The sequence below is a fragment of the Macaca thibetana genome, chromosome 19 (assembly GCF_024542745.1).
Source record: "Macaca thibetana thibetana isolate TM-01 chromosome 19, ASM2454274v1, whole genome shotgun sequence".
NCBI lineage: Eukaryota > Metazoa > Chordata > Mammalia > Primates > Cercopithecidae > Macaca > Macaca thibetana.
In genome coordinates, this window is record NC_065596.1 from 23,877,491 (window position 1) to 23,904,797 (window position 27,307).

Sequence of the window (27,307 nt, forward strand, 5' to 3'; positions counted from 1 at the left end):
GGCTCGAGGGAGAGCCAGCAGGCCCGGATGGCCAGAGTAGAGCAGCAGAGGGGACAGGAATAGGATGAGAGGGCAGGGGGAGGTGGGGACAAGGCCATGGAGGGCCTGTGTGCCACGGTGAGCGTTTGGGTTTTATACTGAGGGCTGTAGGGATCCACACGATAATTCTTTTTTTTTTTTTTTTTTTTTTTGAGACGGAGTCTCGCTCTGTCGCCCAGGCTGGAGTGCAGTGGCGCGATCTCAGCTCACTGCAAGCTCCGCCTCCCGGGTTTACGCCATTCTCCTGCCTCAGCCTCCCGAGTAGCTGGGACTATAGGCGCCGCCACCCTGCCCGGCTAGTTTTTTGTATTTTTAGTAGACACGGGGTTTCACCTTGTTAGCCAGGATGGTCTCGATCTCCTGACCTCGTGATCCGCCCGTCTCGGCCTCCCAAAGTGCTGGGATTACAGGTGTGAGCCGCCGCGCCCGGCCCTATAGAATTCTAAGTGTTTCCGGAAAGTTGCTCTGGGATGAGAACCCAGAGGCACTTAGCCCGAAGCTTTGATATTAAATCTGAGTCCGAGAACCCTGGGTTCAAGTCCTGGATCCCCTGATGAGTTACTGAGGGACTCAGTGCATGTTACTGTCTCCCAGAGCCTCAGTTTCCCCATCTGTAACAACAGATTAGGGTTTGTGGCAGTGCCTCCCTCACCGAGATGCTGTGATAACGAGACAAGAAGATGCCTGCGGGGCGGGGGGTGGTGGTTCACGCCTGTAATCCCAGCACTCTGGGAGGCTGAGGCAGGTGGATTATCTGAGGCCAGAAGTTCGAGACCAGCCCGGCCAACCAACCTGACTCTACTAAAAATAGAGTCAGGTTGTCCCAGCTACTCCGGAGGTTGAGACAGGAGAATTGCTTAAACCCAGGAGGCGGAGGTTGCAGTGAGCTGAGATGGTGCCACTACACTCCAGCCTGGGCGACAGAGCGAGACTCCGTCTCAAAAAAAAAAAAAAAAAAAAAAATTACACTGCAAAAGGCTCCAAAAAATACAGAAACGAACAAGGAGGAGACAGGAACGTGCCTCCCATTTGGCAGTTTTCTGAGCCTCTTCTTGGAGCCTCACACGGTGGCGCCTTCAGTGAATCAAAATCCATCAGGGTTTAAATCCCGCAGACTTCTGGAGGCAGTGAGGGCGGCTCTCACCTCCCCTCTGGCCTCGCCGCTGCCCCAGGGCCTGTGCACAGGTGTCCCTCACGCTGACGTGCGCTCCTCACAGGTCTCTGCACGCTGCCTCCTCACCTGCTTGGGGACGGTTCGGTTTTACCTTCTCCGCGGGGCTCGCCTGCACCCACACTGCCACCCTGAACCCCAAACCCGTGTGCGTTTTCAGTCACACTCAGTGCCTCTCATACAGCAGACTGTGTTCACTTATCACATTTACTGAGGACTTTCTCATCTTGAGAACATCTCTTCTTTTCTGTCTGTTCCTGTCCAGTTCTCACCACCCCAAACAGAAACTGGTACACAGTAGGTGCCCAGCACGTGCTTATGGGAGGAATGAGTGACAGGATGAGGCAGTAATGCTTCTTGGCTCAGAGTTGCAACTCCCAGAGTTGTGAACTTGCCGTATGACCTTGGGCCGTGCCTCAGTTTCCCCAGGTGTAGAAATGGGGGCACGCCGCCCACGACCCCACCAGTCCCTCCTGCTGTGAGGCTGTGGGTGTCATGTTTGCAGGTCTAGTTCCCTGGGGCCGGCCCTGGCCCCAGCCGCCCAGCTCTGCCGGTTCCCGGGAGACACATTCCGCTGACACCGGACTCTTTCCTGGACTGTCCAGCTGCCTGGCTGACACTCGATCCCGGCCCCACTTCCAGGCCAGTGTCCGGCCGACCAGCCTGCCTCAGGCCAGGGCCCCACGACTCCCTGCTGTGGGACAAGGGGCTGTCTGTGCAGCTGTGGTCGTGGGAGGGTGTGGTGAGGCCGTGAAGGTGGGGACGGTGCCTGGGCCTGTGGCCGCCAGAGCTGCTGAGGCTCAGGAGGTAGCACCAGGCCCCGTGGGTGCTGCCGGGGCCATTGCCTGCCTACCATGGGGACCCTCAGCTGCGACCCCGCCCCACGGTTGGCCACAGCCCCCCTTGGCCGGCGAGTGACGGAGAGCCAGATTCCGGAGACCGGCCTGAGGAAGTCCTGTGGGATGGCCACCCTGGAGAACGGTGCGTGCCAGCCACGGGGAACAGGTGGGACCCTTTCCTGCTCCATTCCCCCCACTTCTGGGGCTTCTGGAATGTTCTGGGAGCCCAGCAGGAGGCAAGAGTTTCAGGCAAGTCCTTGCCTTCCCCCAAACCTCAGTTTTCCTTCCGGCAGGATGGGTGTGGACACGGGGTTGCCTGGGCCCCGAGTATGTTTCTGTCCAACGGAAGCTGAGTGTTTTGTGGGCCGGGCCCTTTCCAGGGTCTGTGGGTACGGCAGGGGGCAAAGCCACAGCGATCATGCGGGAGACGCGGGGAGAAGGGAATGTTTCCAGCGTGGCCCTCGGGGACGGGCGCCGTAGACAACGTGGGGCAGGGCAAGGGGCGCGTGTGCGGGGGCTGCTCTGCTGGGAACCACGTCAGCTGCTGGCCTCGGTGAGGCCCCGGCCGGGCCGCAGTTTCCTCAGCACAACAAGCAGCTGGAGTCAAGCCCCGAGCCAGGTCCTCGGGTTCTGTGGTCTCTCCTGACCCCTGTGGCAATGAGATTCCGCAGAAGCCACAACACGTGGCGTCTGTGACCGTGTAGCTCTGGGGGGCTCAGGCCTCAGTTTCCCCACCTCTGTGTATCGCTGTGCCTGTGCCTCAGTTTCCCCATCTGTGACCATGTATCTCTGGGAGGCTCAGGCCTCAGTTTCCCCACCTCTGTGTATCTCTGCCTGGGCCTCAGTTTCCCCATCTGTGACCGTGTAGCTCTGGGAGGCTCAGGCCTCAGTTTCCCCATCTGTGACTGTGTATCTCTGCCTGTGCCTCAGTTTCCCCATCTGTGACCGTGTAGCTCTGGGGGGCTCAGGCCTCAGGGCTCTGTGTAGCTCTGTGCCTGTGCCTCAGTTTCCCCCTGTGACCGTGTAGCTCTGGGAGGCTCAGGCCTCAGTTTCCCCACCTCTGTAGCTCTGTGCCTGGGCCTCAGTTTCCCCATCTGTGACCATGTAGCTCTGGGAGGCTCAGGCCTCAGTTTCCCCACCTCTGTGTAGCTCTGTCTGTGCCTCAGTTTCCCCATCTGTGACCGTGTATCTCTGGGAGGTGACTGTGTATCTCTGTGCCTGGGCCTCAGTTTCCCCATCTGTGACCGTGTAGCTCTGGGAGGCTCAGGCCTCAGTTTCCCCATCTGTGACTGTGTATCTCTGCCTGGGCCTCAGTTTCCCCATCTGTGACCGTGTAGCTCTGGGAGGCTCAGGCCTCAGTTTCCCCACCTCTGTGTAGCTCTGTGCCTGTGCCTCAGTTTCCCCATCTGTGACCGTGTAGCTCTGGGGGGCTCAGGCCTCAGTTTCCCCACCTCTGTGTAGCTCTGTGCCTGTGCCTCAGTTTCCCCATCTGTGACCGTGTAGCTCTGGGGGGCTCAGGCCTCAGTTTCCCCACCTCTGTGTAGCTCTGTGCCTGGGCCTCAGTTTCCCCATCTGTGACCGTGTAGCTCTGGGAGGCTCAGGCCTCAGCTCTGTGTAGCTCTGTGCCTGCCTCAGTTTCCCCATCTGTGAACGTGTATCTCTGGGAGGCTCAGGCCTCAGTTTCCCCACCTCTGTGTAGCTCTGTGCCTGTGCCTCAGTTTCCCCATCTGTGACCGTGTAGCTCTGGGAGGCTCAGGCCTCAGTTTCCCCATCTGTGAACGTGTATCTCTGGGAGGCTCAGGCCTCAGTTTCCCCATCTGTGACCGTGTAGCTCTGCCTGGGCCTCAGTTTCCCCACCTCTGTGTATGTCTGTGCCTGGGCCTCAGTTTCCCCATCTATGACTGTATCTCTGGGAGGCTTAGGCCTCAGTCTCCCCATCTGTGCCCCAGGGTGAGGGGCACTGCTGTTCTCCAGCCCTTCCCTCCCCTGCCCTTCCCTCTCCTGCCCTTTCCTCCCCAGCCCTCCCCAGACCTTCCCTCCCCAGCCCATCCCTCCCCAGACCTTCCCTCCCCTGCCCTTCCCTCTCCTGCCCTTTCCTCCCCAGCCCTCCCCAGCCCTTCCCTCCCCAGACCTTCCCTCCCCTGTCCTTCCCTCCCCTGCCCTTCCCTCCCCAGCCCATCCCTCCCCAGACCTTCCCTCCCCAGACCTTCCCTCCCCAGACCTTCCCTCCCCTGCCCTTCCCTCCCCGGCCCTCCCCTCTGTGATTCATGTCTGACTCACAATGCAGGCATCATATCATCATATTTTGTCTCCAGAGGGGCAGCAGCCTCTTGGTCCCGGGGCCCCCAATCCTCACCATGGAGGGAGAGGGGAACCCAGGCTAAGGCTCAGGAGCTGGGTCCAGGGCTCCTTCCTTGGGGAATCTGGGCCCAGGTGGTGACCTGAGGGCTTTGGGCTGCAGGCTCAGGGCCAGGCTTGTACGTCCTGCCGTCCACCGTGGGCTTCATCAACCACGACTGCACCAGGGTGGCCAGTCCCGCCTACTCGCTCGTCCGGAGGCCCAGTGAGGGTAAGGCGGGCGGGCGGGCGGCCGGGGGCTTCCCTGGTCCTCCAATGTCCCCCCGGGGCACCGATGGGTCTCCTTACCCCTTAGATCCAGGCCCCCAGTTAGCGCGGCAGGAAGCAGGCAGGGCTGGGCTCTACGACTTGCTCCACCTCCTACTTGCTGTGAGACCTTAGGCAAGCTGCTGTCCCTGTTTTTTCACTGATGAAGAGAATGGAAGGAAAAAAAGAGCGTCGTAGGGAGGTGAAGACCCGTACCTGCCTTCCCGCGTTTGCAATTCCTTGCTGCTTGGTCTCAGGCAAATTGCTTAAGTGCTCCGCAACTCAGTTTCTGTTAAAAGTTAACAATACTAGGCCGGGCGCGGTGGCTCACGCCTGTAATCCCAGCACTTAGGGAGGCCGAGGCGGGCAGATCACGAGGTCAGGAGATCGAGACCATCCTGGCTAACACGGGGAAACCCCGTCTCTACTAAAAATACAAAAAAATTAGCCAGGTGTGGTGCGGGCGCCTGTAGTCCCAGCTACTCGGGAGGCGGAGGCAGGAGAATCGCTTGAACCCGGGAGGTGGAGGTTGCAGCGAGCCGAGATCGTGCCCCTGCACTCCAGCCTGGGCGACAGAGCAAGACTCCGTCTCACCAAAACAAAAAAAAAAAGTAGCTGCAAAGCTGGGTGTGGTACCGTGCGCCTGTGGTCTCAGCTGCTGGGGAGGCCCAGGCGGGAGGATCACTTAAACCAGGAGGTCGAGGCTGCCGTGAGCTACGATCACACCACTGCACTCCAGCCTGGGCGACAGAGTGAGACCTTGTCTTAAAACAAATTTAAAAAAAAGAAAAAATAGTAGCCACAGTGATGCATAGCGATTAGTAAGGGCTCAGTAAACGTGAGCTGTCGGGTGTGAGGCTGAGCCCGTTTTTCCATCCTGAAGGTGGGGGCTCCCCAGGCCTGGCCCATCTCACAGGGCTGTCGTGTATCTCTGTGGACATTCCTGGCTGCTTGTGCAGGCACGGGCGGAGGGCAGCACGGCGGGAGGGCAGCACGGCGGGAGGGCAGCACGGCGGGGAGGGCAGCACGGCGGGAGGGCAGCACGGCGGGAGGGCAGCACGGCGGGAGGGCAGCACGGCGGGGAGGGCAGCACGGTGGGGAGGGCAGCACGGCGGGAGGGCAGCACGGCGGGGAGGGCAGCACGGCGGGAAGGCAGGCACAGCCGGAGGGCAGCACGGCGGGGAGGGCAGCACGGCGGGAGGGCAGCACGGCGGGAGGGCAGGCACGGCGGGAGGGCAGGCAAGGAGCGCACTGGCTCTCTGTGCCACAGGCTGGTGGCCTTGCCCTGTGGTGCTTGCTCCTGTCTAGAATGGGCGCAGTGGCTGCGATGGGCTCTGACGAGTGACGCGGCTCAGGCGTGGACCGTGCCTGGTGCACAGGGAGCTGCTGGTGTGCATTAGTGGTGCTGCTACCACGGGCCAGCGGATCTCAGTGCTCCCAAATTCCATCCCTCCATCAGTGCTCCCAAATTCCACCCCTCCATCGGTGCTCCCAAATTCCACCCCTCCATCGGTGCTCCCAAATTCCACCCCTCCATCGGTGCTCCCAAATTCCACCACTCCATCGGTGCTCCCAAATTCCACCACTCCATCGGTGCTCCCAAATTCCACCCCTGCATCGGTGCTCCCAAATTCCGCCCCTGCATCGGTGCTCCCAAATTCCGCCCCTGCATCGGTGCTCCCAAATTCCGCCCCTCCATCGGTGCTCCCAAATTCCGCCCCTGCGTTGGTGCTCCCAAATTCCACCCCTCCATTTTCTACCACTGCTCCAAGGTCCCAGCTGGGCTGGGAGTGTGGCCGGAAGGTCCTGTGTGGGGAGTTTGGTTCATATGGACAGAGGCCTGCTGGGAGGGTTGGCTGGAGGAGGGGCAGGACAGCAGCCTGTTCTCAGCCTTCCGAATGAGCAAAAATCCCAGACCACACTGGGACTCAGGAAGCTGCAAGGGGTCCCAGAAGGCCAGTGAAGGCGTCAGCATCCCCTGTCCCCAGGACCGGGTTAAGAACTTAGCCTGTGACCCAGACAGATCTGAGTTCCCAGGTTCAAACCCCAGTCTCGGGACACTTCCTGGGACAGAGACAGCGTGGGGAGCCTGGTGGCGTGGGAGTTGTGCACACTTTGCTAAAGGCCCAGGATAGGCTCCCTGGAAGTGGAGCATGGGATCTGGGTTTTGTAGGATGAGTAGGAGTTCGGTGGAGCCCTCAGAAGAACTGAACTCCAGGCAGAGCATGCTTTGTAGGCTGAGGTCTAGAGATGAGCAATGTCACGATGATCTGGGGTGTGTTCATTTCTCACGGGGCACTGAGCCTGGGGTTGGGGAGGGCAGAAGAAAAGGCAGGAAGGTTCCAGGTGCAGGACAGAGGCTAAGATCAGTGCTTCAGCATGGGGAGTCCTGATGGCCAAGCCCCGCACAGTGAGCACTTTGAGGCGAGTCTATGGTCACGTGAGCGAGGCCCAGGCATCTGCAGAGGGGCGATGGGATCATAATCCGGGATTTTTCTTTTCTTTTCTTTTCTTTTTTTTTTTTGAGACGGAGTCTCGCTCTGTCACCCAGGCTGGAGTGCAGTGGCGCGATCTCGGCTCACTGGCACCCACCACCACACCCGGTTAATTTTTCGTACATTTAGTAGAGACGGGGTTTTACCGTGTTATCCAGGATGGTCTCGATCTCCTGACCTCGTGATCCACGGCCTCAGCCTCCCAAAGCGCTGGGATTACAGGCGGGAGCCACCGCGTCTGGCCATGATGAAGGGTTTCTAATATAAAATTAGCAGGGCATGGTGGTGGCGCCTGTGGTCCCAACTGTTCAGGAGGCTGAAGTGGGAGGATTGCTTGAGCCCAGGAGGTGGAGGCTGCAGTGAGCCACGAGCCACTGCACTCTCCAGCCTGGGCGATGGAGGGAGATGCTCTAAGTCCCCAGCCTCTTGCAGTCCTGGGGGACTGTATTTGCCCTGGGCCTAGGGAAGGGGCTAAACATAGACCCCCTCCCTCCTGCCAGTCAAAGAAACGATGAGGCTGTGGCTAAGGGTCAGTGACCACCCTTGGAGTGTGGCCAGTGAGCCTGCCTTGGGGACCACAGCGTGTGTGCAAGTACTCGTGCCTGTGGCAGGGAGGTCTGGAGCCGTGTCTGGGCCACACTGCGTGCCACGGACTCCTCAGGAGAGGGCGAAGGTTTGGATGACGTTTCTTCCCTCACCCGTGGCTCGCTGCCATGTGTACTGAGTGTGTGCACAGGCGGTCTGTGGGGCCGTGAACACTGGTCAGGCTGCTACACGCAGGTGCCCGGCATCCGTCACTGGATGTACTTTGGCGTGGCAATAATGGCAGTCATGGCAACCGGTCCCAATCACGAACTGCAAGGGCCCAGGATCACTTCCTTCTGCAGATGCTCTCACAGTTTGATTTTCGCAACATACTGACGAGGAAAATAAGGCTTAGGATAAATGACTTGGCCAAGGTCACCGGCTCATGAGAGGCCCTGCTGGATTTAAACGTGGTCCAACGCCGAGCCCCTCTCTTAAGCATGAGACTTGCCAACAAGCCCAGGCACTGGCTCAGGGCCTAGTTGCTCTTGTTACTCTTACTTTATGTACAGTTTTTTTTTGAGACTCCGTCTTGCTCTGTTGCCCAGGCTGGAGTGCCACGGCACGATCACAGCTCACTGCAGCCTCAACCTCCCGGGCTCAAGTGATCCTCCCCCTTCAGCCTTCCGAGGAGCTGGGACCCCAGGTGCCTGCCAACATGCGTGGCTAAGTTTTAAATTTTTAGAAGGGACGGGATCTCACTGTGTTGCCCATGCTGGTCTCAAAGTCCTGAGCTCAAGTGGCCCTCCTGCCTCGGCCTCCGAAAGTGCTGGGATCACGATTGTGTACCACCACACTCAGCCTAATTATGTCCAGTTCCAGCAAACCCAGGAGCTGGTTCTCCAGCCCACACCTGCGCAGAGGTTAGAGGGGCAGAGGGGACTGCAAACAGCAGCAGAGCAGAGCACGCAGGAAGCACTTCTTTTTTTTTTTTTTTTTTTTTTTTGAGACGGAGTCTTGCTCTGTCCCCCAGGCTGGAGCGCAGTGGCCGGATCTCAGCTCACTGCAAGCTCCGCCTCCCGGGTTTACACCATTCTCCTGCCTCAGCCTCCCGAGTAGCTGGGACTACAGGCGCTCGCCGCCTCACCCGGCTAGTTTTTTGTATTTTTTAGTAGAGACGGGGTTTCACTGTTTTAGCCAGGATGGTCTCGATCTCCTGACCTCGTGATCCGCCCGTCTCGGCCTCCCAAAGTGCTAGGATTACAGGCTTGAGCCACCGCGCCCGGCCGCAGGAAGCACTTCGATTGTGAGGAGACTGAAGAGCTGGTTGAGACAGTCAGAGCAGGGACCTGAGGCCACTCAGTTCAGGCAGCCACAACTCAGGGCCCCCGGGATGACCACTCCGAGATGGGGCTGGGGTGGCCTCTGACCTGGTGGGAGTGTCTCGGGGCCAACAGGGGCACTGATGGCGGGAGGTGGGGCAGGCACTGTCTTTGGAGTCACTCCCAGCACTCCGGGTTCCTCTCCCCAGCACCACCTCAGGACACCAGCCCGGGCCCCATCTACTTCTTGGACCCCAAAGTCACACGCTTTGGCCGCAGCTGCACCCCCGCCTACTCCATGCAGGGCCGGGCCAAGTCTCGGGGTGAGTACCCCATGCAGCCACACGAGGACCTGCTTTCCGGGGTCTCAGCGACTCTCCTGCCCTGTCCTCCCTCTCCCTCTTATCCTTGGAGTTCTTCGAATGCCAGTGTCTTTGGAGTGATCAAATCCAAGGGACACGGAGGAGAGGCCGCCATTCCAGTGCCCACAGGGGCTGGGGAAACTGAATGAGTGAAGTGGGTCAGGGTCACGGAGGCCCTGAGCACACATGACCACAGGGGCAGCCGGCCTTGGTGTCAGAAGGTGAGAGGTGAATGGGGATTGTGGCAAATCGGCAATGTCCTTCACAGGCACCTAACAGCTTGCCTGCACACCTGAGGCACCTGCCTGACTCCCTTCTCCCATCCACCTGCCCACCCATCCACGCATCCATCTATCCATCCACCCACCCACCCACCCATCCATCCACCCACCCACCCATTCACCCATCTATCCACCCATCCACCCACCCACCCACCCATCCACTCATCTATCCACCCATCCACCCACCCACCCATCCACTCATCTATCCACCCATCCACCCACCCACCCATCCACCAACACATCCACCCACCCACCCATCTATCCACCCACCCACTCATCTATCCACCCACCCACCCACCCATCCATCTATCCACCCACCCACACACTCATCTATCCACCCATCCACCCACCCACCCATCCACTCATCTATCCACCCATCCACCCACCCACCCATCCACTCATCTATCCACCCATCCACCCACCCACCCATCCACCAACACATCCACCCACCCATCTATCCACCCACCCACTCATCTATCCACCCACCCACCCACCCATCCATCTATCCACCCACCCACACACTCATCTATCCACCCATCCACCCACCCACCCATCCACTCATCTATCCACCCATCCACCCACCCACCCATCCACTTATCCATCCTTCCACCTATTCATCCATCCATCCATCATCTATCCACCCATCTACCCATCCATCCATCCATCCATCCATCCATCCATCCATCCATCCATCCTCCATCATCTATCCACTCATCCACTCACCCATCCATCCACCCACTCATTCGGCCACCTACCTACCCACTCATCTATGAATCCTTACTTTTTTCCTTCTACCCATCAACCGTTCCATCCATCCATCCATCCATCCATCCATCCATCCATCCATCCATCCATCCATCCATCCATCATCCACTCACCCATCCATCCACCCACTCATTCGGCCACCTACCTACCCACTCATCTATGAATCCTTACTTTTTTCCTTCTGTCCATCAACCGTTCCATCCATCCATCCATCCATCCATCCATCCATCCATCCATTTACAAATCCCTTCATGAAATATTCACTCCTCACTCAACCACTCACCTCCTACCTATCCTGTTCACCCATTAACTCAAACAGTCAACTGCTGGCGAGTCGGAGTAGATTTGACATTCCTTCCTCTCTATGACATCTCAGTCTGGTGGGGCGGTTAGATGCAGTGCAGACCATCCCACCTCAGTGTGCTCATGTCTGGAGAGACGGGAAAACCCAGGCTGAGGGGTTCGAGAAGAGCTGTGAGGGCTCTACCCTGGATGGTATGGGGAAGGCAGCAGGGAAGAGGGGTGGAAAATGAAGGCATGCTTGGCCCTGGGTCCAGCTTGGGCAAAGTCCTAGAGGCTTGGAAAACAGACTGTGTGTATGGAGGATGGGGAAGGGAGAGAAATGCACCTGGGTTACTTGAGAAGCGTTGTGAGCTCCAGGGTGCATGCGGGCAATGGGGAGCCATGCCGGGTCTCTGAGCAGGTGAGGACATCAGTGCCACCCTTCCTTCCCCACTCTCTCAGGTCTGGAGGTGACACCAGGCCCTGGGGCCTACAGCCCAGAGAAAGTGCCCCCTGTGCGCCATCGGACACCGCCAGCTTTCACCCTGGGCTGCCGCCTCCCTCCTAAGCCCCTGGACACCTCAGCCCCTGCCCCTAATACCTACACCATGCCCCCTCTGTGGGGCTCACAGATCTTCACCAAGCCCAGAAGCCCCAGCTACACGGTGGTGGGCCGCACACCCCCTGTCCGCCCCCCGCAGGATCCTGCCGAGATACCAGGCCCGGGCCAGTACGACAGCCCGGACGCCAACACCTACCGCCAACGCCTGCCCGCCTTCACCATGCTGGGGCGGCCCCGGGCCCCGCGCCCCCTGGAGGAGACCCCCGGCCCAGGCGCCCACTGCCCAGAGCAGGTCACCGTGAACAAAGCCAGGGCTCCAGCGTTCTCTATGGGCATCCGCCACTCAAAACGGGCCAGCACCATGGCCGCCGCCACACCCTCCAGGCCTTCGGGGCACAGGCTGCCCGGCCGCTGCTGCTAGGCCAGGCTTGTTTCCCACACGGTGAACGGGGGCGTGGGTGGGCCTCTCCTGGGGCCTGGCTTTTGTTGGAGGGGCTAGGAGAAGCCGAGAGGGACTGGGAAACCAGTATTCCCTTCCCTTTCCTGAACTGTCCGGGTCCTTCTAGGACACCTGATCCTTCCAGTCCCTGGGGGCTGTGACCCGTGGCCTCTGCAGGGTGCAGGGTGCGTCTCCTTCCAGTGCCCCAGTTTCTTCCAGTTTCTTCCAGGTCACACCAGGCCAGGCCAGGCCAGGCGGGGAAAGGGACACCTCCCGGCCCTCCCCAGTAGCTGGCTGGAGACGGAGCTTCCTGTGTCCTAGAACTCGGCGTCCAGCCCCACTAGGGCCTGGGTCCTCATCACAGCTTGGGTTTCTGCCACATTCGGACTCTTCCCTGTCTCATGGCAATGTGGCCACCAGCCCCGGTCCCAGCCCAGACTCAGGCTGGAGGCGGCCCTGAGGCCTGTGCGTTTCCCCCTCCACCTTCTACAGTTGCTTAGCCAATAAACCTCTCCCGGGCCGCAAAGCTGTCAGCATCACACCGGCTGGCTCATTTAATGTGTCTACTGACGTCACAGAAAGGAGACACGAACGCTGCCCTCCAGAGCCAGACCCACAGCCCTCCGGTGCCCAGGGGGTCTGAGAGACCACGAGAGGGACCCAGGGCGAGGGGAGGCTGGAGGTGGAGCCAAGCTTTTGAGCAGGGAGCCGGGTAGGCTTCCAGGAAGAGGGAATATTGAAGCAGGGTTTTGAAGGATGTATAGGAGCTTGATGTATTCTGATATCTGCCATCGGTAGCTGCTTGCTATGTTTTGGATATTAGTAAAGATCATCTATGCTTCATAGCAACTCGGGACCGGGTGGCATTTACCGAGAGGAAATGGTGCTTTGGGGAGACCGGACATTTGTCCTGGGGCGTGCTGCCAGCCCCCGCCTCAGTCTGATGTCAGGATTTGAACCCTGGACGTTGGACTCAGTTCCTGCCACTGTCTCCTAGGAACAGGAAGGAAACCCACTGGTGGTGCCCTGTGACTGAGCCCTCTGTGTGCCAGGGAAGGATGGCACCGGGACCACCATACAAACCTCCCATCCAAAAAGACTCTAATCCCGGAGCTTGGGAGGGTGGGACGCTGCCCCGGGACCTCTCTGAGGGATCCCGCCTGGGAGGCACGCAGGGCACAGAGAAGGGGTGGTGGGGCCGCCCTCTCTTCACCCTACAGCCCTCGGCCTGGGGCCGCCAAACCTGACCCATCCTTCACCCACTAGGTGAACACACCCCGGACCCTGCAGCCTGGATCCCCTGCGTATGTCTGGACACGTTCCCAGACGCAGCGTCCCCCCCGCGCACAACACACCCACCGCGCGCAGGTCCAGCCGACCCATCGCGCCCACGATCCGCTCCTCCCGCGGACGCGCAGGGGCGATCCGAGCCCGACGCGCGCCCGGGCAGAGACGGCCAATCGCGGCCGCGCGCCTCCCTCCCCTCCCACCTCCCCGGCCCCGCGGGCGGCGCCGGCTGTGATCTCATCCTCTGATTTATCGATCAGGCTCCGGGCGGCCTCGCCCCCCCTCCCCACCTGCCGGCGCGTCCCGGCCCCTCCCTTTGTTCCCGGCAATCAGCCCTGCTTGGGGCGGGGCAGGGGCTGGGGTGCTCCGGCCAAGTCGGGCCAGGAGGCTGGGTCCCGGGGTGACAGTGACACCCCGTTTTCTGGTGCAGAAGGAACCGACCCTGGAGGGAAGGTGCGGCCGGTCTCAGAGAGACTGAGGCTGGGGCCCAGGGCTCAGATGAGCTGGTGCAGGACTGGGCTCCCCAGAAATGAGAGAGGAAGGGCCGCGACCTTCCAGCCCGCCCCCCAGGGTTACAGCCGGAGAAACTGAGGCCGGGACAGGCCGCAGAGCAGGGGCCAGGCTCCGCTCCTAGCACCCCCTCCCAGAGCCGGCACTCCTGGGTCTGAGCCTCCGCTGTGCGCCCTCGACCGCGCCCCTTCCCCTCCCCGGGCCTCAGTTTCCCCACTAGGAAATAGGGGTGACCCTGAGGTATCCTCTAGCTGGAACAACGGAGAGAGAGGGGCTGACCTTAGGGTCTGGGGTTCTCTTTTCCCTGGCCACGCCTCCCCGGGCCTCAGTTTCCCCCTTAGTCAACGGGAAAGAAGGGAGGTGATTGCTAAGCCTCTCCAGCTCGGTCCTTCTGGGAACTTGGGCGGCGGGCGGGGGTGGGGGGCGCAGTGGGGAGGGTCGCTGACGGGGTTCTGGGTTCAAAGCCCCGTCCCGCCTTGGCTGCGGGTTCCAGGCCAGCGCCCAGTGTCCTCAGAGGGCCTCAGTTTCCCCAGCCTCGCGGCCAGGAGGCCGGGACGAGGAGGGCCGGGGTCCCAGGGGCGCAGCCCCCCGCGGCTGCGCGCTGGGCCGGGCGGATGACATCACCGGGCCGGGGGCGGGAGGGAGCGGGCGGAGCGGGAGGGCCTCCTCCGCGCCAGGCGCAGCGCCCGGTCGGGCTCCGTGGGGCGGCCGCGGCCATGACGCAGGGTCCGGGCGGGCGCGCGCCCCCGGCGCCCCCGGCGCCCCCCGAGCCCGAGGCGCCCACCACCTTCTGCGCGCTGCTGCCCCGAATGCCGCAGTGGAAGTTCGCGGCCCCGGGCGGCTTCCTGGGTCGCGGCCCGGCGGCGGCGCGGGCGGCTGGGGCCTCGGGGGGCGCGGACCCCCAGTCCGAGCCGGCGAGCCCGGGGGGCGTCCCGGCGCTGGCGGCCGCTGTCCTGGGCGCCTGCGAGCCCCGCTGTGCGGCGCCCTGTCCCCTGCCCGCGCTCAGCCGCTGTCGGGGCGCGGGGGCGCGGGGGGCGCGGGGGCCGCGGGGCGCGCGGGGGGCGGCCGGGTCCGGGGACGCCGCCGCCGCCGAGTGGATCCGGAAGGGCAGCTTCATCCACAAGCCCGCGCACGGCTGGCTACACCCCGACGCCAGGGTCCTGGGGCCTGGGGTCTCCTACGTCGTGCGGGTGAGTCCCCCCACCCCCCCCGCCGGGAGCCCGTGCGCGGCGGCCTCCCCTCCCCCACCCTTTCCTCCGGGACCCCCCGGACCCCGCGAGCCAGGTGCCCCCTCCCCATCCTTCCTGCTCTCCCGCCACCCCGGACCCCCATCTCCAGCCGGCGCCCGGCGGCTGCCCCCACCCGGAGGCGCTGGGGTCCGGGTTCCCACGGCGTCACGTGGGGAGGGGCGGGGAGAGGGCGGCGGGGGAGGGGCGCGCATGCGCGGGTGCACCGCCCCCCACTCGGATGGGGCGGGCGAGGCCGAGAGTGACAAGCGGCCGGGGTGTCTCTGCCGCCGGAGCCCCCTGGACAGCTGTTCACGGGTGACAGCCGGGGCCCGAGACCCTGGCCTGCGGTGGGGGTGCGGGAAGGGGTGTTTGGAAGGGGGCTGGCGCCGGGACAGACCCCAGGATTCCAGATGGGAGGCTGCAGGGACTTCCAGGGTGGCCAAAGAAGCGGCCTTTGTTTATTTATCCTGGATCTTATGATAAATGAACCTTTTCAAACACGCGGGGAAGGCGGGCGCGTGGACACAGCGCGCCTCCACCTAGGACTGTAACCTTCACCTCTGCTGACGGGTCTGCCCCTCTGTGGTTTTTGATAAACCCTGTGAAGTCACCTGCAAAGGTGACAGGGCCTTGCATAGTCCCCCGTCTTTTGAGAGAGCGGCTGTCCTACAGCTGCAGTCATTACGGTGTCTGGGAAAATGATCGGCCATTCCCGAACGCCCCTGCTGGTGGGGCAGTGCTCCCCGCTCCCAGCTGGCCTCTGCAGCCAGAACATTAGCCTGTGTTCCCATCGGGTTGTGTCTTTGCTTTTCTGGACACTGAGTTCAGTGGGGTCCCTCCCCCTACCCTGGGTTCAGTGGTATCCCTCCCCCTACCCTGGGTTCAGTGGGGTCCCTCCCCCTACCCTGGGTTCAGTGGGGTCCCTCCCCCTACTCTGGGTTCAGTGGGGTCCCTCCCCCTACTCTGGGTTCAGTGGGGTCCCTCCCCCTACCCTGGGTTCAGTGGGGTCCCTCCCCCTACTCTGGGTTCAGTGGGGTCCCTCCCTCTACGCTGGGTTCAGTGGGGTCCCTCCCCCTACTCTGGGTTCAGTGGGGTCCTTCCCCTACGCTGGGTTCAGTGGGGTCCCTCCTCCTACTCTGGGTTCATTGGGGTCCCTCCTCCTACACTGAGTTCAGTGGGGTCCCTCCTTCTACCCTAGGTTCAGTGGTGTCCTTCCCCTACGCTGGGTTCAGTGGGGTCCTCCTACAATACATGTACCATCAGAGTCTGACTTTATTTGGAAATGGGGTCCTTGCGGATGTAATCTCGTTAAGATGAGGCCTGGCTGGATCAGGGTGGGTCTTTATAAGGAGAAGGAAATTTAGACTCAGACGCACAGAGGAGCGGGCCGTGAGGAGACAGAGGCAGAGGTGGGGGCCACCAAAACGTGCGGGAGCCCCCAGAAGCTGGCTGCGAAACCTCCCTTCCCACGTGTGGTCTGGGGGCCTGGGATTGTCAGCCTCAGGAGCCCTCGGCCTGCAGCGTACAACCGGCTTCTGCCTCCTTGGACCCGCTTCCGCCTCCCCGGGACCCGCTTCCTCCTCCCCGAACCTGCTTCGGCCTCCCCGGGACCCGCTCCCAGGAGGCAACTTTGAAGCTGAGACCTGAGCCATGGAAGCCGCAGCCGTTGGGATTTCAGACAGAGTTCTGGGCGGGACACAGCAGGTGCGAAGGCCCGAAGCTGTGGGGATTTCAGACAGAGTTCTGGGCGGGACACAGCAGGTGCCAAGGCCTGAAGCCGTGGGGATTTCAGACAGAGTTCTGGGCGGGACACAGCAGGTGAAAAGGCCCGAAGCCGTGGGGATTTCAGACAGAGTTCTGGGCGGGACACAGCAGGTGCAGGTGCAAAGGCCCGAAGCCGTGGGGATTGCAGACCAAGTTCTGGGCGGGGCACAGCAGGTGCAAAGGCCGGAAGCCGTGGGGATTGCAGACAGAGTTCCGGGCGGGGCACAGCAGGTGCAAAGGCGGGAAGCCGTGGGGATTTCAGACAGAGGTCTGGGTGGGACACAGCAGGTGAAAAGGCTCGAAGCCGTGGGGATTGCAGACAGAGTTCCGGGCGGGGCACAGCAGGTGCAAAGGCGGGAAGCCGTGGGGATTGCAGACAGAGTTCCGGGCGGGGCACAGCAGGTGCAAAGGCGGGAAGCCGTGGGGATTTCAGACAGAGGTCTGGGTGGGACACAGCAGGTGAAAAGGCACAGTAGGAGCCGACCTGGCGCGTGCACGTCACTGCAAGGAGATCCGCAAGGCTGGAGCCGGAGAGGGAGGACTCTCTCTGTGGGCTGTGGCGAGGAGTGGGGGTGGTTTTAAGTAGGGGGACAGTGCAGTGTGTGCAGTTTTGAAGGCCCCGGGGACTTTGTGGAAGTGGCGCTGAGGGAGGAGGAGGGTCTGGAAGGGCAGCAGAGACGCGGGAGGAGGCTGCGGCAGACGGCCGTGGCCCAGGCCAGGGGACCTAGGTGAGGGGAGAAGTGGACAGTGAACCTGTGTTGGAGCCCAGAGGAGTTGCTCATGGACGAGGGGCCCCAACCCCAGGGAGCTTGACTGGCCTCAGCCCCCAGTGCTGTCCCCCGGGAGCCCCGTCCCCCGTCACCTGCGTCATGGCAGGCACAGGGACAGCCAGTCCCTCCTGGTCACAGGGAAACCTGAGTTGAGGAGGAGGACAGCCAAGCCCCATCACCCGGGGACTGCGGCCCGTGGCTCAGGCCCTTGGGGCTCTTCCACGCTGGAGGGGCCCTGTGCGCTGAGGGAAACTGAGGCACAGAGCGGCAGAGCTGTGTCTGAGGTTATGCAGTGAAAAGCAGGACCAGAACCCGGGGCTGAGGGTCCTCCTGTGGGAACCAGACAACATTCTGAGAGCAGGCATCATGTACGCACCGGTGTGAGGCACAGCAACAGCCCCCATGTCCACATCCAGCCCTCCGATTCTGCAAAGGTGCCCCTCACACAGTGACAGGGGACCTGCCGGTGGGATCGAGTGAAGGACCCTGAGACGGGATGATCTGGGGGCCCGGTGTCCTCGCAGCAGGGGGTGAGAGTCGGAGAGAGACCGGAAGAGGCTGCGCTGTGGCTGCAAACGGGGAGGAAGGAGCCCCCAGCGGAGGGATGTGGGTGCCTTGGGACGCTGGGAAAGGCAGAGCAGATGAGGGACCAACTCCGCCCACACCTTGATTTTAGACTTCTGACCTCTAACCTATGACCTCTAACCTAAGCGGATTAGCTTGTGTTGTGTCGAGCCACTCAATTTGTGGTAGTTGGTGACAGCAGCAAGAGGGAGTGGATGGGCTGGGCCGCTCACCGGGCATCACAGAACCCCCACAGAACCCTGCAGCGATCCCGGTGTGCGGGCGAGACGTTGGACGCTGGACCGGCAGCGGCGTGGGCCCCGCGTCTGAGCGCCGTGGGCTGCATCATTGCAAATGCAGGACCTCGGGCGCTGAGGCTCACGCCGAGTCCTGCGCGGTGCTCAGAGTTCCGTGGAGCCCCGGGTTCCATTCTCCCCACAGCCCTGGGGCGTCCACCCATTTTACAGATGAGGCGGCTGAGGCACAGCAGGTCGAAGAGCTTCCCGAGAGCCTCCCCTGGGTCACAGCACTGGTGAGACCTTCGGGGCCGTCACCACAGACCTGACTTGGAGCCGCCGGGCACCGAAGGGACCTGGATTGTCTCCTGCGAGAAGAACCCGGGGTCGGCGGCTCAGTGACTTGGTCCCGGCTCCGGGTCATTGTTATCCCCCCGAAATTCTTGCCAACCTGGAACCCCAAAATGAGGCCTCCTGTGGAAACAGGATCTCTGCAGGTGTCATTAAATGAGGTCACGTTGGATTCAGGTCACCCTGACCCGGTGACCGCTGTCCTTATGAGAAGCCGCGTGAAGGCGCAGAGAGGACACGGGACAGGATGAGGGAGGCAGAGGCAAGCGACAGGGCCACGGGCCAAGGATGCTGAGGAGCCCCGGCCACCACCCGCGCGGGGAGAGGCAGGACGGGCCCTCCCCTGCTGCCTCCGGAGGGGATGGGCTTCCGGCCCCGAGGCCTGTGTGAGGAAGCATTTTTGTGGATTTCTGTGGTCTTTCTTTTTTTCTTTGAGACAGAGTTTCGCTCTTGTGGTCCAGGCTGGAGTGCAGTGGTGCAGTCTCGGCTCACTGCAACCTCTGTCTTCCGGGTTCAAGCAATTCTCCTGCCTCAGCCTCCCCAGTAGCTGGGATTACAGGCACGCGCCACCATGCCCGGCTAATTTTGTTTGTATTTTTAGTTTTATTTTTAGACGGGGTTTCACCCTGTTGGCCAGGCTGGTCTTGAACTCCTGACCTCAGGTGATCCGCCCACCTCGGCCTCCCAAAGTGCTGGGGTTACAGGCGTGAGCCAGCGTGTCTGGCCCGTTTCTGTGGTCTTAAGCCCTGTTTGTGGGGATCTGTTCGGGCAGCCACAGGAGACCGTGCTTCCCGGGGATCTCTGCTGGCCTCGGGTCAGTTCCTGCCCTGGCCGAAAGGCGGTGGCTCTGGTTTGGCAGAACAGGGTCCCCTGTCTCTGCGGGGCTCTTCCGTGAATGGGGACATCGTTCCTGGGAATCCCCCGCCGACTTTGCCCTGGTTCTCATGAGCCCAGCCCGGCACCGCCCAGCAGAATCGTCCGTGTCTGCACCGTCCAGCGTGGCTGCCGCGAGTCCCGTGAGCAGCTGGGCCTTGAGGTGTGGCCTGTGCTGCGGTGCCAAGTTAATCTTACCTGACTTTAAACTTAAGTGGCCCCAGGCGGGAAGCAGCTGCCCTGCTGGACGGCTCGTCTGGATGAATCTTTATGCCTGATCCTCGGGCCTCACCTGAAGGCGTAGACCTGAGCAAAATGGGTCTCTGTTGAAAAAGACGCAGGGCTTCTCTTGTGGAGAGGCCAGAGTCCGTGCCAAGGTTTGTGGGCACCGACCCCGCGTTCCTCCGACACGTGCCATTTTGGTGCTGGGCTCGTCCGCACACAAAAGTCCCACGGGTTAGGTCGTCCTGCTGTCTGTGGTGCCCTCACGCACCTCATCTCGTGAGCGCTTCAGGGAGAGTCTCCTGTGCGTGTCCGCCTCTGCTCCTGGTGCACGGAGCCCAGGCCCGGCAGGGGATGGACGCAAAGCGGGACACGGTCGGCGAAATGACACTTCATCCTTCCCGCATCGTGGGCGCCTTACGCTGGGACGTGCAGGGAGTTGTGAGAGGGTGACAGAGTTGACATGGTTCAGCTCCAAATGCAACTTTTCCTCGAAGGCGAGGGTTTGGGTGTGGCCAGTTGACACGGTGGATGAATCCCATGGCTTGGCAGCATCCCTGAAGATCTGGGTTCTGGCCGGGCATGGTGGCTCACGCCTGTAATCCCAGCATTTTGGAAGACCAAGGTGGCAGGATCACTTGAGCCCAGGAGTTTGAGACCAGCCTGGGCAGCGTGGTGAAACCCTGTCTCCACCAAAAAAGTAAAAAAACATTAGCCAGGCAGGGTGGTGCACACCTGTGGTCCTGGCTACGTGGGAGGCTGAGGCAGGAGGATTACGTGAGCCCGAGAATTCGAGGCTGCAGTCCGCCAAGGTCGTGCCACTGCCCTCCAGCCTGGGTGACAGAGCAAGACCTGAGTTTTGTTTCTGAGAACAAAGAACCCATACCTGGCGGGTTGGTTCTTTCTTTCTTTTTTTTTTTTTTGAGACAGAGTCTGGCTCTTTCACCCAGACTGGAGTGCAGTGGCCGGATCTCAGCTCACTGCAAGCTCTGCCTCCCGGGTTTACGCCATTCTCCTGCCTCAGCCTCCCGAGTAGCTGGGACTACAGGTGCCCGCCACCTCGCCCGGCTAGTGTTTTTATTTTTATTTTTTGTAGAGATGGGGTTTCGCCATGTTAGCCAAGATGGTCTCAATCTCCTGACCTTGTGATCCACCCGTCTCGGCCTCCCAAAGTGCTGGGATTACAGGCTTGAGCCACCGCGCCCGGCCACCTGGGTTCTTTCTGTCCTTCTCCCATCCAAGTACCAGCCAGACCTGACCCTGCTCAGCTTCCGAGGCTGGATGGCATCGGGCGTTTTCAGGGTGGTGTGACCACAGCCTCTGCCGTCTTTCTGTGCTGCCGTCCTCAGCACGCTGGCTTGGCGACCTTCAGGGTCAGAAGATGGTGGCCACAGTTCCCGACATCGCCGGGGCCCGGCCACGTCCGCTGGGAGCAGAGGTCGTCCCTTCCTGGGCTCTTCGTAAGAGACTCCGGCCGTTCTCCCTCCCCCCATTGGCTGGAAATGGCAAACGCTTCACTCATGGAGGCTGAGGCAGGAGAATCGCCTGGACCCAGGCATGAGTGGATCAACACGGCGTGGCCATCCACACGCTGAAATACGACAATACGACGCGACCAAGGAAAGACACGAGGCCATCCACACACTGAAATACGATGCGGCCAAGAAAAGGAATGAGGCTCTGACCCAGGCCACGGCACGGACGGACCCTGAGGACGCCTCACTCAGTGAGACTCCAGACACAGAAGGACAAGCTCTGTGCAATTCCACCGTCGGAGGTCCCCAGAGCCATCAGATTCACAGAGGCAGAAAGTAGGACGGGGCTGGGGAGGGTACGGGGAGTGAGTGACGGGGTCGGGGTCTGAGTCTGGGAAGATGTAGACGTTCCGGAGAGACGGCGGTGGCCGCACAGCTCCGGGAATGCGCTGAGTGCCACTGAACCCTGCACTCCAAGACGGTTAAAACCCTAAACTGTATGTTACGTGTGTTTTACCACCATAAAAAAGCAGCACACGGAAGTGCGCAGGCCTCTGGCGTTACGGGGCACGTGGAGTTAGGTTGGAGGCGTGGCAGCCACGGAAGGCTTTCCCCACATGCTGCCTGGAGGACGCTGCGAGGCCCTGGGGACAGTTTGGTGTCATTGTGAGGCCCCTCCGTCCTGTAGCGCCGGCTGCTCCGCCTGGCGACGACGGCCCACAGTGCCCCAGGTTTCCGCGGCACCCCCAGGGCAGCACTCACCCCTCACCCCTGTGGAAAGCCACAGCCGGGGGCGCTGATGTGGGCTGTGGCCGGGGCAGAGGGCGGCACTGGTCAGTGTGGTGCAGGGCATCAAAGAAATTTACCTTTAAATGGTTTCAACCTTAGATAAAAGAAATAAGAACAGTAGGATCCATGCAGGTTTTGTAAGTTGGAAATTCTATCGAGATGAAAAGTTACAGAGTCCCTGTGTGTCATTCACCTAGATCCGCCGATTATTAACGTCTTGCCTCGTTTATTCTGTCTGTATAAATTACTATTATCATTATCGAGACGCAGTTTCACTCTTGTTGCCCAGGCTGGAGCGCAGCGGCACGATCTCGGCTCATCGCACCCTCTGCCTCCCGAGTCCAGGTGGTTCTCCTGCCTCAGCCTCCTGCCGTATAAACCGTGATTACTACTGTCATTACTGATGAACAATTGAGAAAGGTTGCAGCCGTGATAGCCCTCTACCCTCAAACACGCCAGGGTGTATAGTCCAAGACAAGGATCTTATCTAACGTAGCTATGGTACAATTAACAAAGTCAGGAAACGTACCCTCACAATCCTGAGATCGCATTTTCTTTCTTTTTTTTTTTTTTTGAGACGGAGTCTCGCTCTGTCACCCAGGCTGGAGTGCAGTGGCCGGATCTCAGCCCACTGCAAGCTCCGCCTCCCGGGTTCCCGCCATTCTCCTGCCTCAGCCTCCCGAGTAGCTGGGACTACAGGCGCCCGCCACCTCGCCCGGCTAGTTTTTTGTATTTTTAGTAGAGACGGGGTTGCACCGGGTTAGCCAGGATGGTCTCGATCTCCTGACCTCGTGATCCGCCCGTCTCAGCCTCCCAAAGTGCTGGGATTACAGGCTTGAGCCACCGCGCCCAGCCGATCACATTTTCAGTGTGGATTCAAATGTGACCAATTTTCCCAGCAGTGCCAGAGCAACCTGTATTTTCCCATCCCATGTTGCATTTAGCCATTCTGCCTTTTTTTTTTTTTTTTTTTTTTTTTTTTTTTTTTTTTTTTTTTTTTTTTCCGTTTTTGCGACAGGACCTCACTCAGGATTACCCAGGCTGGAGTGCACTGGTCCCATCTCAGCTCACTGCAGCCTCCGCCTCCTGGGTCCAAGCGATTCTCCTGCCTCAGCCTCCCGAGTAGCTGGGATTACAGGCGTGCACCACTACGCCCAGCTAATTTTTATTTATTTTTATTTATTTTTTAGAGAGGGAGTCTCGCTCTGTCACCCAGGCTGGAGGGCAATGGCACCACCTCGGCTCACTGCAACCTCCACCCCCTGGGGTCCAGCGATTCTCCTGCCTCAGCCTCCCGAGTAGCCGGGATTACAGGCGCCCGCCACCACACCCGGTTAATTTTTGTATTTTTTTTTGTGGAGACGGAGTTTCGCCGTGCTGCCCAGGCTGCTCTTGAACTCCGAGCTCAAGCTCTCTGTCCGCCTCGGCCTCCCACAGTTCTGGGATTAGAGGCGTGAGCCACCGTGCCCCGTCCGTCCTGTCTCTTTAACCGCCTCTAGCCTCGCAGTTGTTCCGTCCCGGGGAGCCGGGAGTGTTGAAGGGTGCACGCCGGCCGCTGGGCTGCCGTCCCTGTTTGTATCTGCCTGGTGTCTGCCTGCGATCCGGTTGAGGTTGTTTTTGGCAGGAAGCACGGGGGGTGCTGTGTCTTCCAGCCCATCATGTCAGGAGGACGCCCGGTGCTGGTTTGTCTTGATACTGGTGGTGGAGACTCTGACGACCTGGTGTCCTGGGGTGAATGGTGTTCCCCAAAACTCAGGTCCACCTCCAACCTCAGAATGGAACCTTATTTGGAAAAGGGCCTTTGCAGACGTTAAGATGAGGCCACACCGGAGTTACTGGAGTAGAGGTGGGGCCTAAATGCAATGGCTTGTGTCCTCGAAGAGGAGGGAAATTTGCACAGAAACACACGAGGAGATAGCTGTGTGGAGAAGGAAGCGGAGACTGGAGTAACACGGCCACAAGCCAAGGCCGCCGGGAGCCCCCAGAAGCTGAGAGAGGTAGGAAGGACCCTCCCCCGGGGCTGCGGAGGGAGCGAGGCCCTGCCCACGCCTTGACCTCAGACTCCCGGCTGGATCAGCTCCTGTGGCCCCCGTGTGTGGCCTTTGCTCACGGCAGCCCCGGGAAATGAATGTACTTGGTGAAGGTGATGTTTCTCCCCGGTGATGCTGCTGTTTGTTTCCCTTATAATTAGGAAGATCTGTGGGGACTGGTGGAATCGGGGGACAGGTGCATGGGGACGTCGCAGCGCACGCCCCGGGAGCCACGCGCAGGCCAGGCCGTGCACGTTTTCGGCCGAGTGCTGCCTGCGGCCTCCCCAGCCCTGGCCCCGGCATCTGGTCGTTCTGCCCTGGAACGTGATCTGGGGAGACAGACGTTGAGACCGTGCAGACATCCTGGTTCCCAGCACCCAGCAAACCTTCACGTACTTGTTTTAGCAAAGCCTTAGGGTTCTCGTGTGAATGGAGACTTTTCATCTTATTAATACGTTTATTTTAATGGAAAACCAGGGAGTTATGGTTGCAGCGTGAACTTTCCACTTTTCCTCATATGATTTTTTTAATTTGTTTTGAGATGGAGTTTTGTTCTCGTTGCCCAGGCCGGAGTGCAATGGTGCGATCGTGGCTCACTGCAACTTCCGCCTCCCAGGTTCAAGTGAGTCTCCTGCCTCAGCCTCCGGAGTAGCTGGGATTACAGGCATAAGCCAACATGCCCAGCTGATTTTGTACTTTTAGTAGAGACGGAATTTCACCATGTTGGTCAGTCTGGTTTTGAGCTTCTGACCTCAGGTGAGCCGCCCACCTCGGCCTCCCAAAGTGCTGGGATGACAGGCGTGAGCTATCGTGCCTGGTTCTCATGCACATTTTTAAAAATGCAGATATAATTCACAAAGCCTAATCCTTACCTGTTTAAACCGTGCAATTCCGTGGATTTAGTGCAGCCCACAGGGTTGTGCGACCCTCACCAGTGTCTGGTTCCAGGACGCTCCCATCACGCAAAATGGGAACTTAACGCCGGCCCTCAGCCCTCCCTCCCCTCCGCCCCCTGCCCAGCCCCGGCGCCCACGCGTCCCCTCGCTGCCCCTGTGGATCAGCCTGTCCTGGACATTTCATAGAAACGGGATCACACGCCGTGTGGCCTTTCGCGTCTGGCGTCTCTCACGGAGCGTGGCGTCCTCAGTGTGTGCTGTGGCCTGTACCGGAGCCTGGCTCCTTTCACGTCTGGGTCACGTTCCCGCGTGCGGATGGACCCCAGGGGATTTATCCGTTCATCTGCTGTAGATGTTTTGTTTCCTGCAATTTCCTTTAAAAAGTAAATGCGGTTATGTTTGTAAGTGGAGTTTATTTAAAAGGAAAATATCAAGTAAATGACACTAATATGGACCATGGCAAAGAGGTAGGTCCCGGTGGTGACGTGGGCCGCGGTGCAGGGTCCCGGCAGGTGACGTGGGCCGCAGTGCAGGGTCCTGGTGGAGACTTGGACGGTCTCCCAGGCTGGGAACGCAGACACGGGACCTTGGCTTGCATCTGCCCTGGCCTGCTGCGTGCCTGAGGCCGGCCAGGTCCCTTCCCCTCTCCAAGCCTCAGTTTACGGACTTGTAGAGTGGCTCCTTCCCTTAACCTCCTAGGGTGGGTTCTGGGTCATGCTTTCTCTCCGGGCCTCAGTTTCTGAATTTGCAAAGGGGAAGGTTGGACGTGAAGTCGCCAGGGCTCCCCCCAACCTTCTGTGGGAGGGTCCCAGGGCTGCACCACAAACCACCACAAACTGTGGGGCTTAAAACACAGACGGCCGGGCGCGGTGGCTCACGCCTGTAGTCCCAGCACCTTGGGAGGCCAAGATGGGCGGATCACGAGGTCAGGAGATCGACACCATCCTGGCCAACACGGTGAAACCCCGTCTCTACTAAAAATACAAAAACTAGCCGGGCGTGGTGGCGGGCGCCTGTAGTCCCAGCTACTCGGGAGGCTGAGGCAGGAGAATCGCTTGAACCCGGGAGGCGGAGCTTGCAGTGAGCCGAGATCGCGCCACTGCACTCCAGCCTGGGCGACAGAGCGAGACTCCGTCTCAAAAAACAAACAAAAACAAAACTAAACTAAAACCAAAACACACACACACACACAGGCTTGTTCTATCACCGTTCTGGGCCCACAGTCCAAGCCAAGATTGGGCAGAGCTGGTTTCTGTAGGAGACGTTGAGGGAGGCTCTGTCCCAGGCCCTCCGGCGTGTGGTGCCTGCAGGCCGGCGCTGGGTCCTCGGCTGCACACGGCCCCTCCGCTGTCTGCCTCTGTCTTCACACGGCCCCTGCCTTCTGTGTCTCTGTCTTTTCAAATCTCCCTCAGTGCTTGTCTTTATTTATTTATTTTTTTTGAGACAGAGTCTCCCTCTCACCCGGGCTGGAGTGTGGTGGTTCGAGCTCCGCTGTCTGCAGCCTCCGCCTCCCAGGTCCAAACGATTCTCCTGCCTCAGCCTCCCAAGTAGCTGGGATTACACGCTCGCACCACCACGCCCAGCTAATTTTTGTATTTTTATTTTTATTTTTGTTTTTTTTTTTTTTTGAGACGGAGTCTCACGCTGTCGCCCAGGCTGGAGTGCAGTGGCGCGATCTCGGCTCACTGCAAGCTCCGCCTCCCGGGTTCCCGCCATTCTCCTGCCTCAGCCTCCTGAGTAGCTGGGACTACAGGCGCCCGCAACCGCGCCCGGCTAATTTTTTGTATTTTTAGTAGAGACGGGGTTTCACCGTGGTCTCGATCTCCTGACCTTGTGATCCGCCCGCCTCGGCCTCCCAAAGTGCTGGGATTACAGGCTTGAGCCACCGCGCCCGGCCTATTTTTGTATTTTTAGTAGAGTCAGGGTTTTGCCATGTTGGCCAGGCTGGTCTCAAACTCCTGACCTCGTGATCCACCCACCTCGGCCTCCCAAAGTGCTGGGTTTACAAGCGTGAGCCACCACACCCGGCCTAAAAATTTTTGTTTTTTGAGACATGGTCTTGCTCTGTCGTCCAGGCTGGAGTGCAGTGGTGCCCTCACAGCTCACTGCAGCCTCGACCTCCTGGGCTCAAGCCATCCTCCCACCTCAGACTCCTGAGTAGCTGGGACCACAGGCCCCCACTCACCACGCCCGGCTAATTAAAAATTATTTTTTTGTAGAGATGAGGTCTCATTGTATTGCCCAGGCTAGTCTTGAACTCCTGGCTTCGAGAGAGCCTCGCACCTTGGTCTCCTGAAGTTATGGGATTACAGGCATGAGCTGCTGTCCCAGGCCTAGAAATTTATTTCTCACGGTTCCGGAGGCTGGGAGGGCCACGATCGAGGCACCGGAAGATTCGGTGTCTGGCGAGGGCCTCTTCACAGAGGGCCGTGTTCTCCTGTGTCCTCACGTGGTGGAAGGCCGGGCTCTGTCTGCCGTCTCTTTTGCAAGGATGCTGATCCCAGTCCTGAGGGTGGAGCCCTCATAACCTCCTCGCCTCCCAAAGACCCCCCTCTAAATACCCTCACTGTGGGGCTTAGGTTTCCACAGAGGGATTTGAGGGGGGCACAGACATTCAGACCCAGC

The 27,307-nt window shown here is 60.2% G+C and overlaps 2 protein-coding genes across 2 annotated transcripts in view; both read left to right on the top strand.

The window, feature by feature from the left end:
- Positions 1-1,828: 1,828 nt before the first annotated feature.
- ODF3L2 (outer dense fiber of sperm tails 3 like 2) lies at positions 1,829-12,449 on the top strand. The gene is made up of 4 exons (XM_050771188.1): positions 1,829-2,191; positions 4,511-4,618; positions 9,205-9,318; positions 11,148-12,449. Exons 1-4 carry the CDS (start codon positions 2,065-2,067, stop codon positions 11,666-11,668), a joined length of 870 nt encoding a protein of 289 aa, XP_050627145.1. The 5' UTR covers positions 1,829-2,064; the 3' UTR covers positions 11,669-12,449.
- A 1,750-nt stretch (positions 12,450-14,199) lies between these two features.
- Positions 14,200-27,307, top strand: part of SHC2 (SHC adaptor protein 2) — a 42,812-nt gene continuing 29,704 nt past the window's right edge. Inside the window, exon 1 of the mRNA XM_050771138.1 lies at positions 14,200-14,673. Coding sequence (XP_050627095.1) covers positions 14,200-14,673 — 474 coding nt within the window. The remainder of the gene's footprint in view (positions 14,674-27,307) is intronic.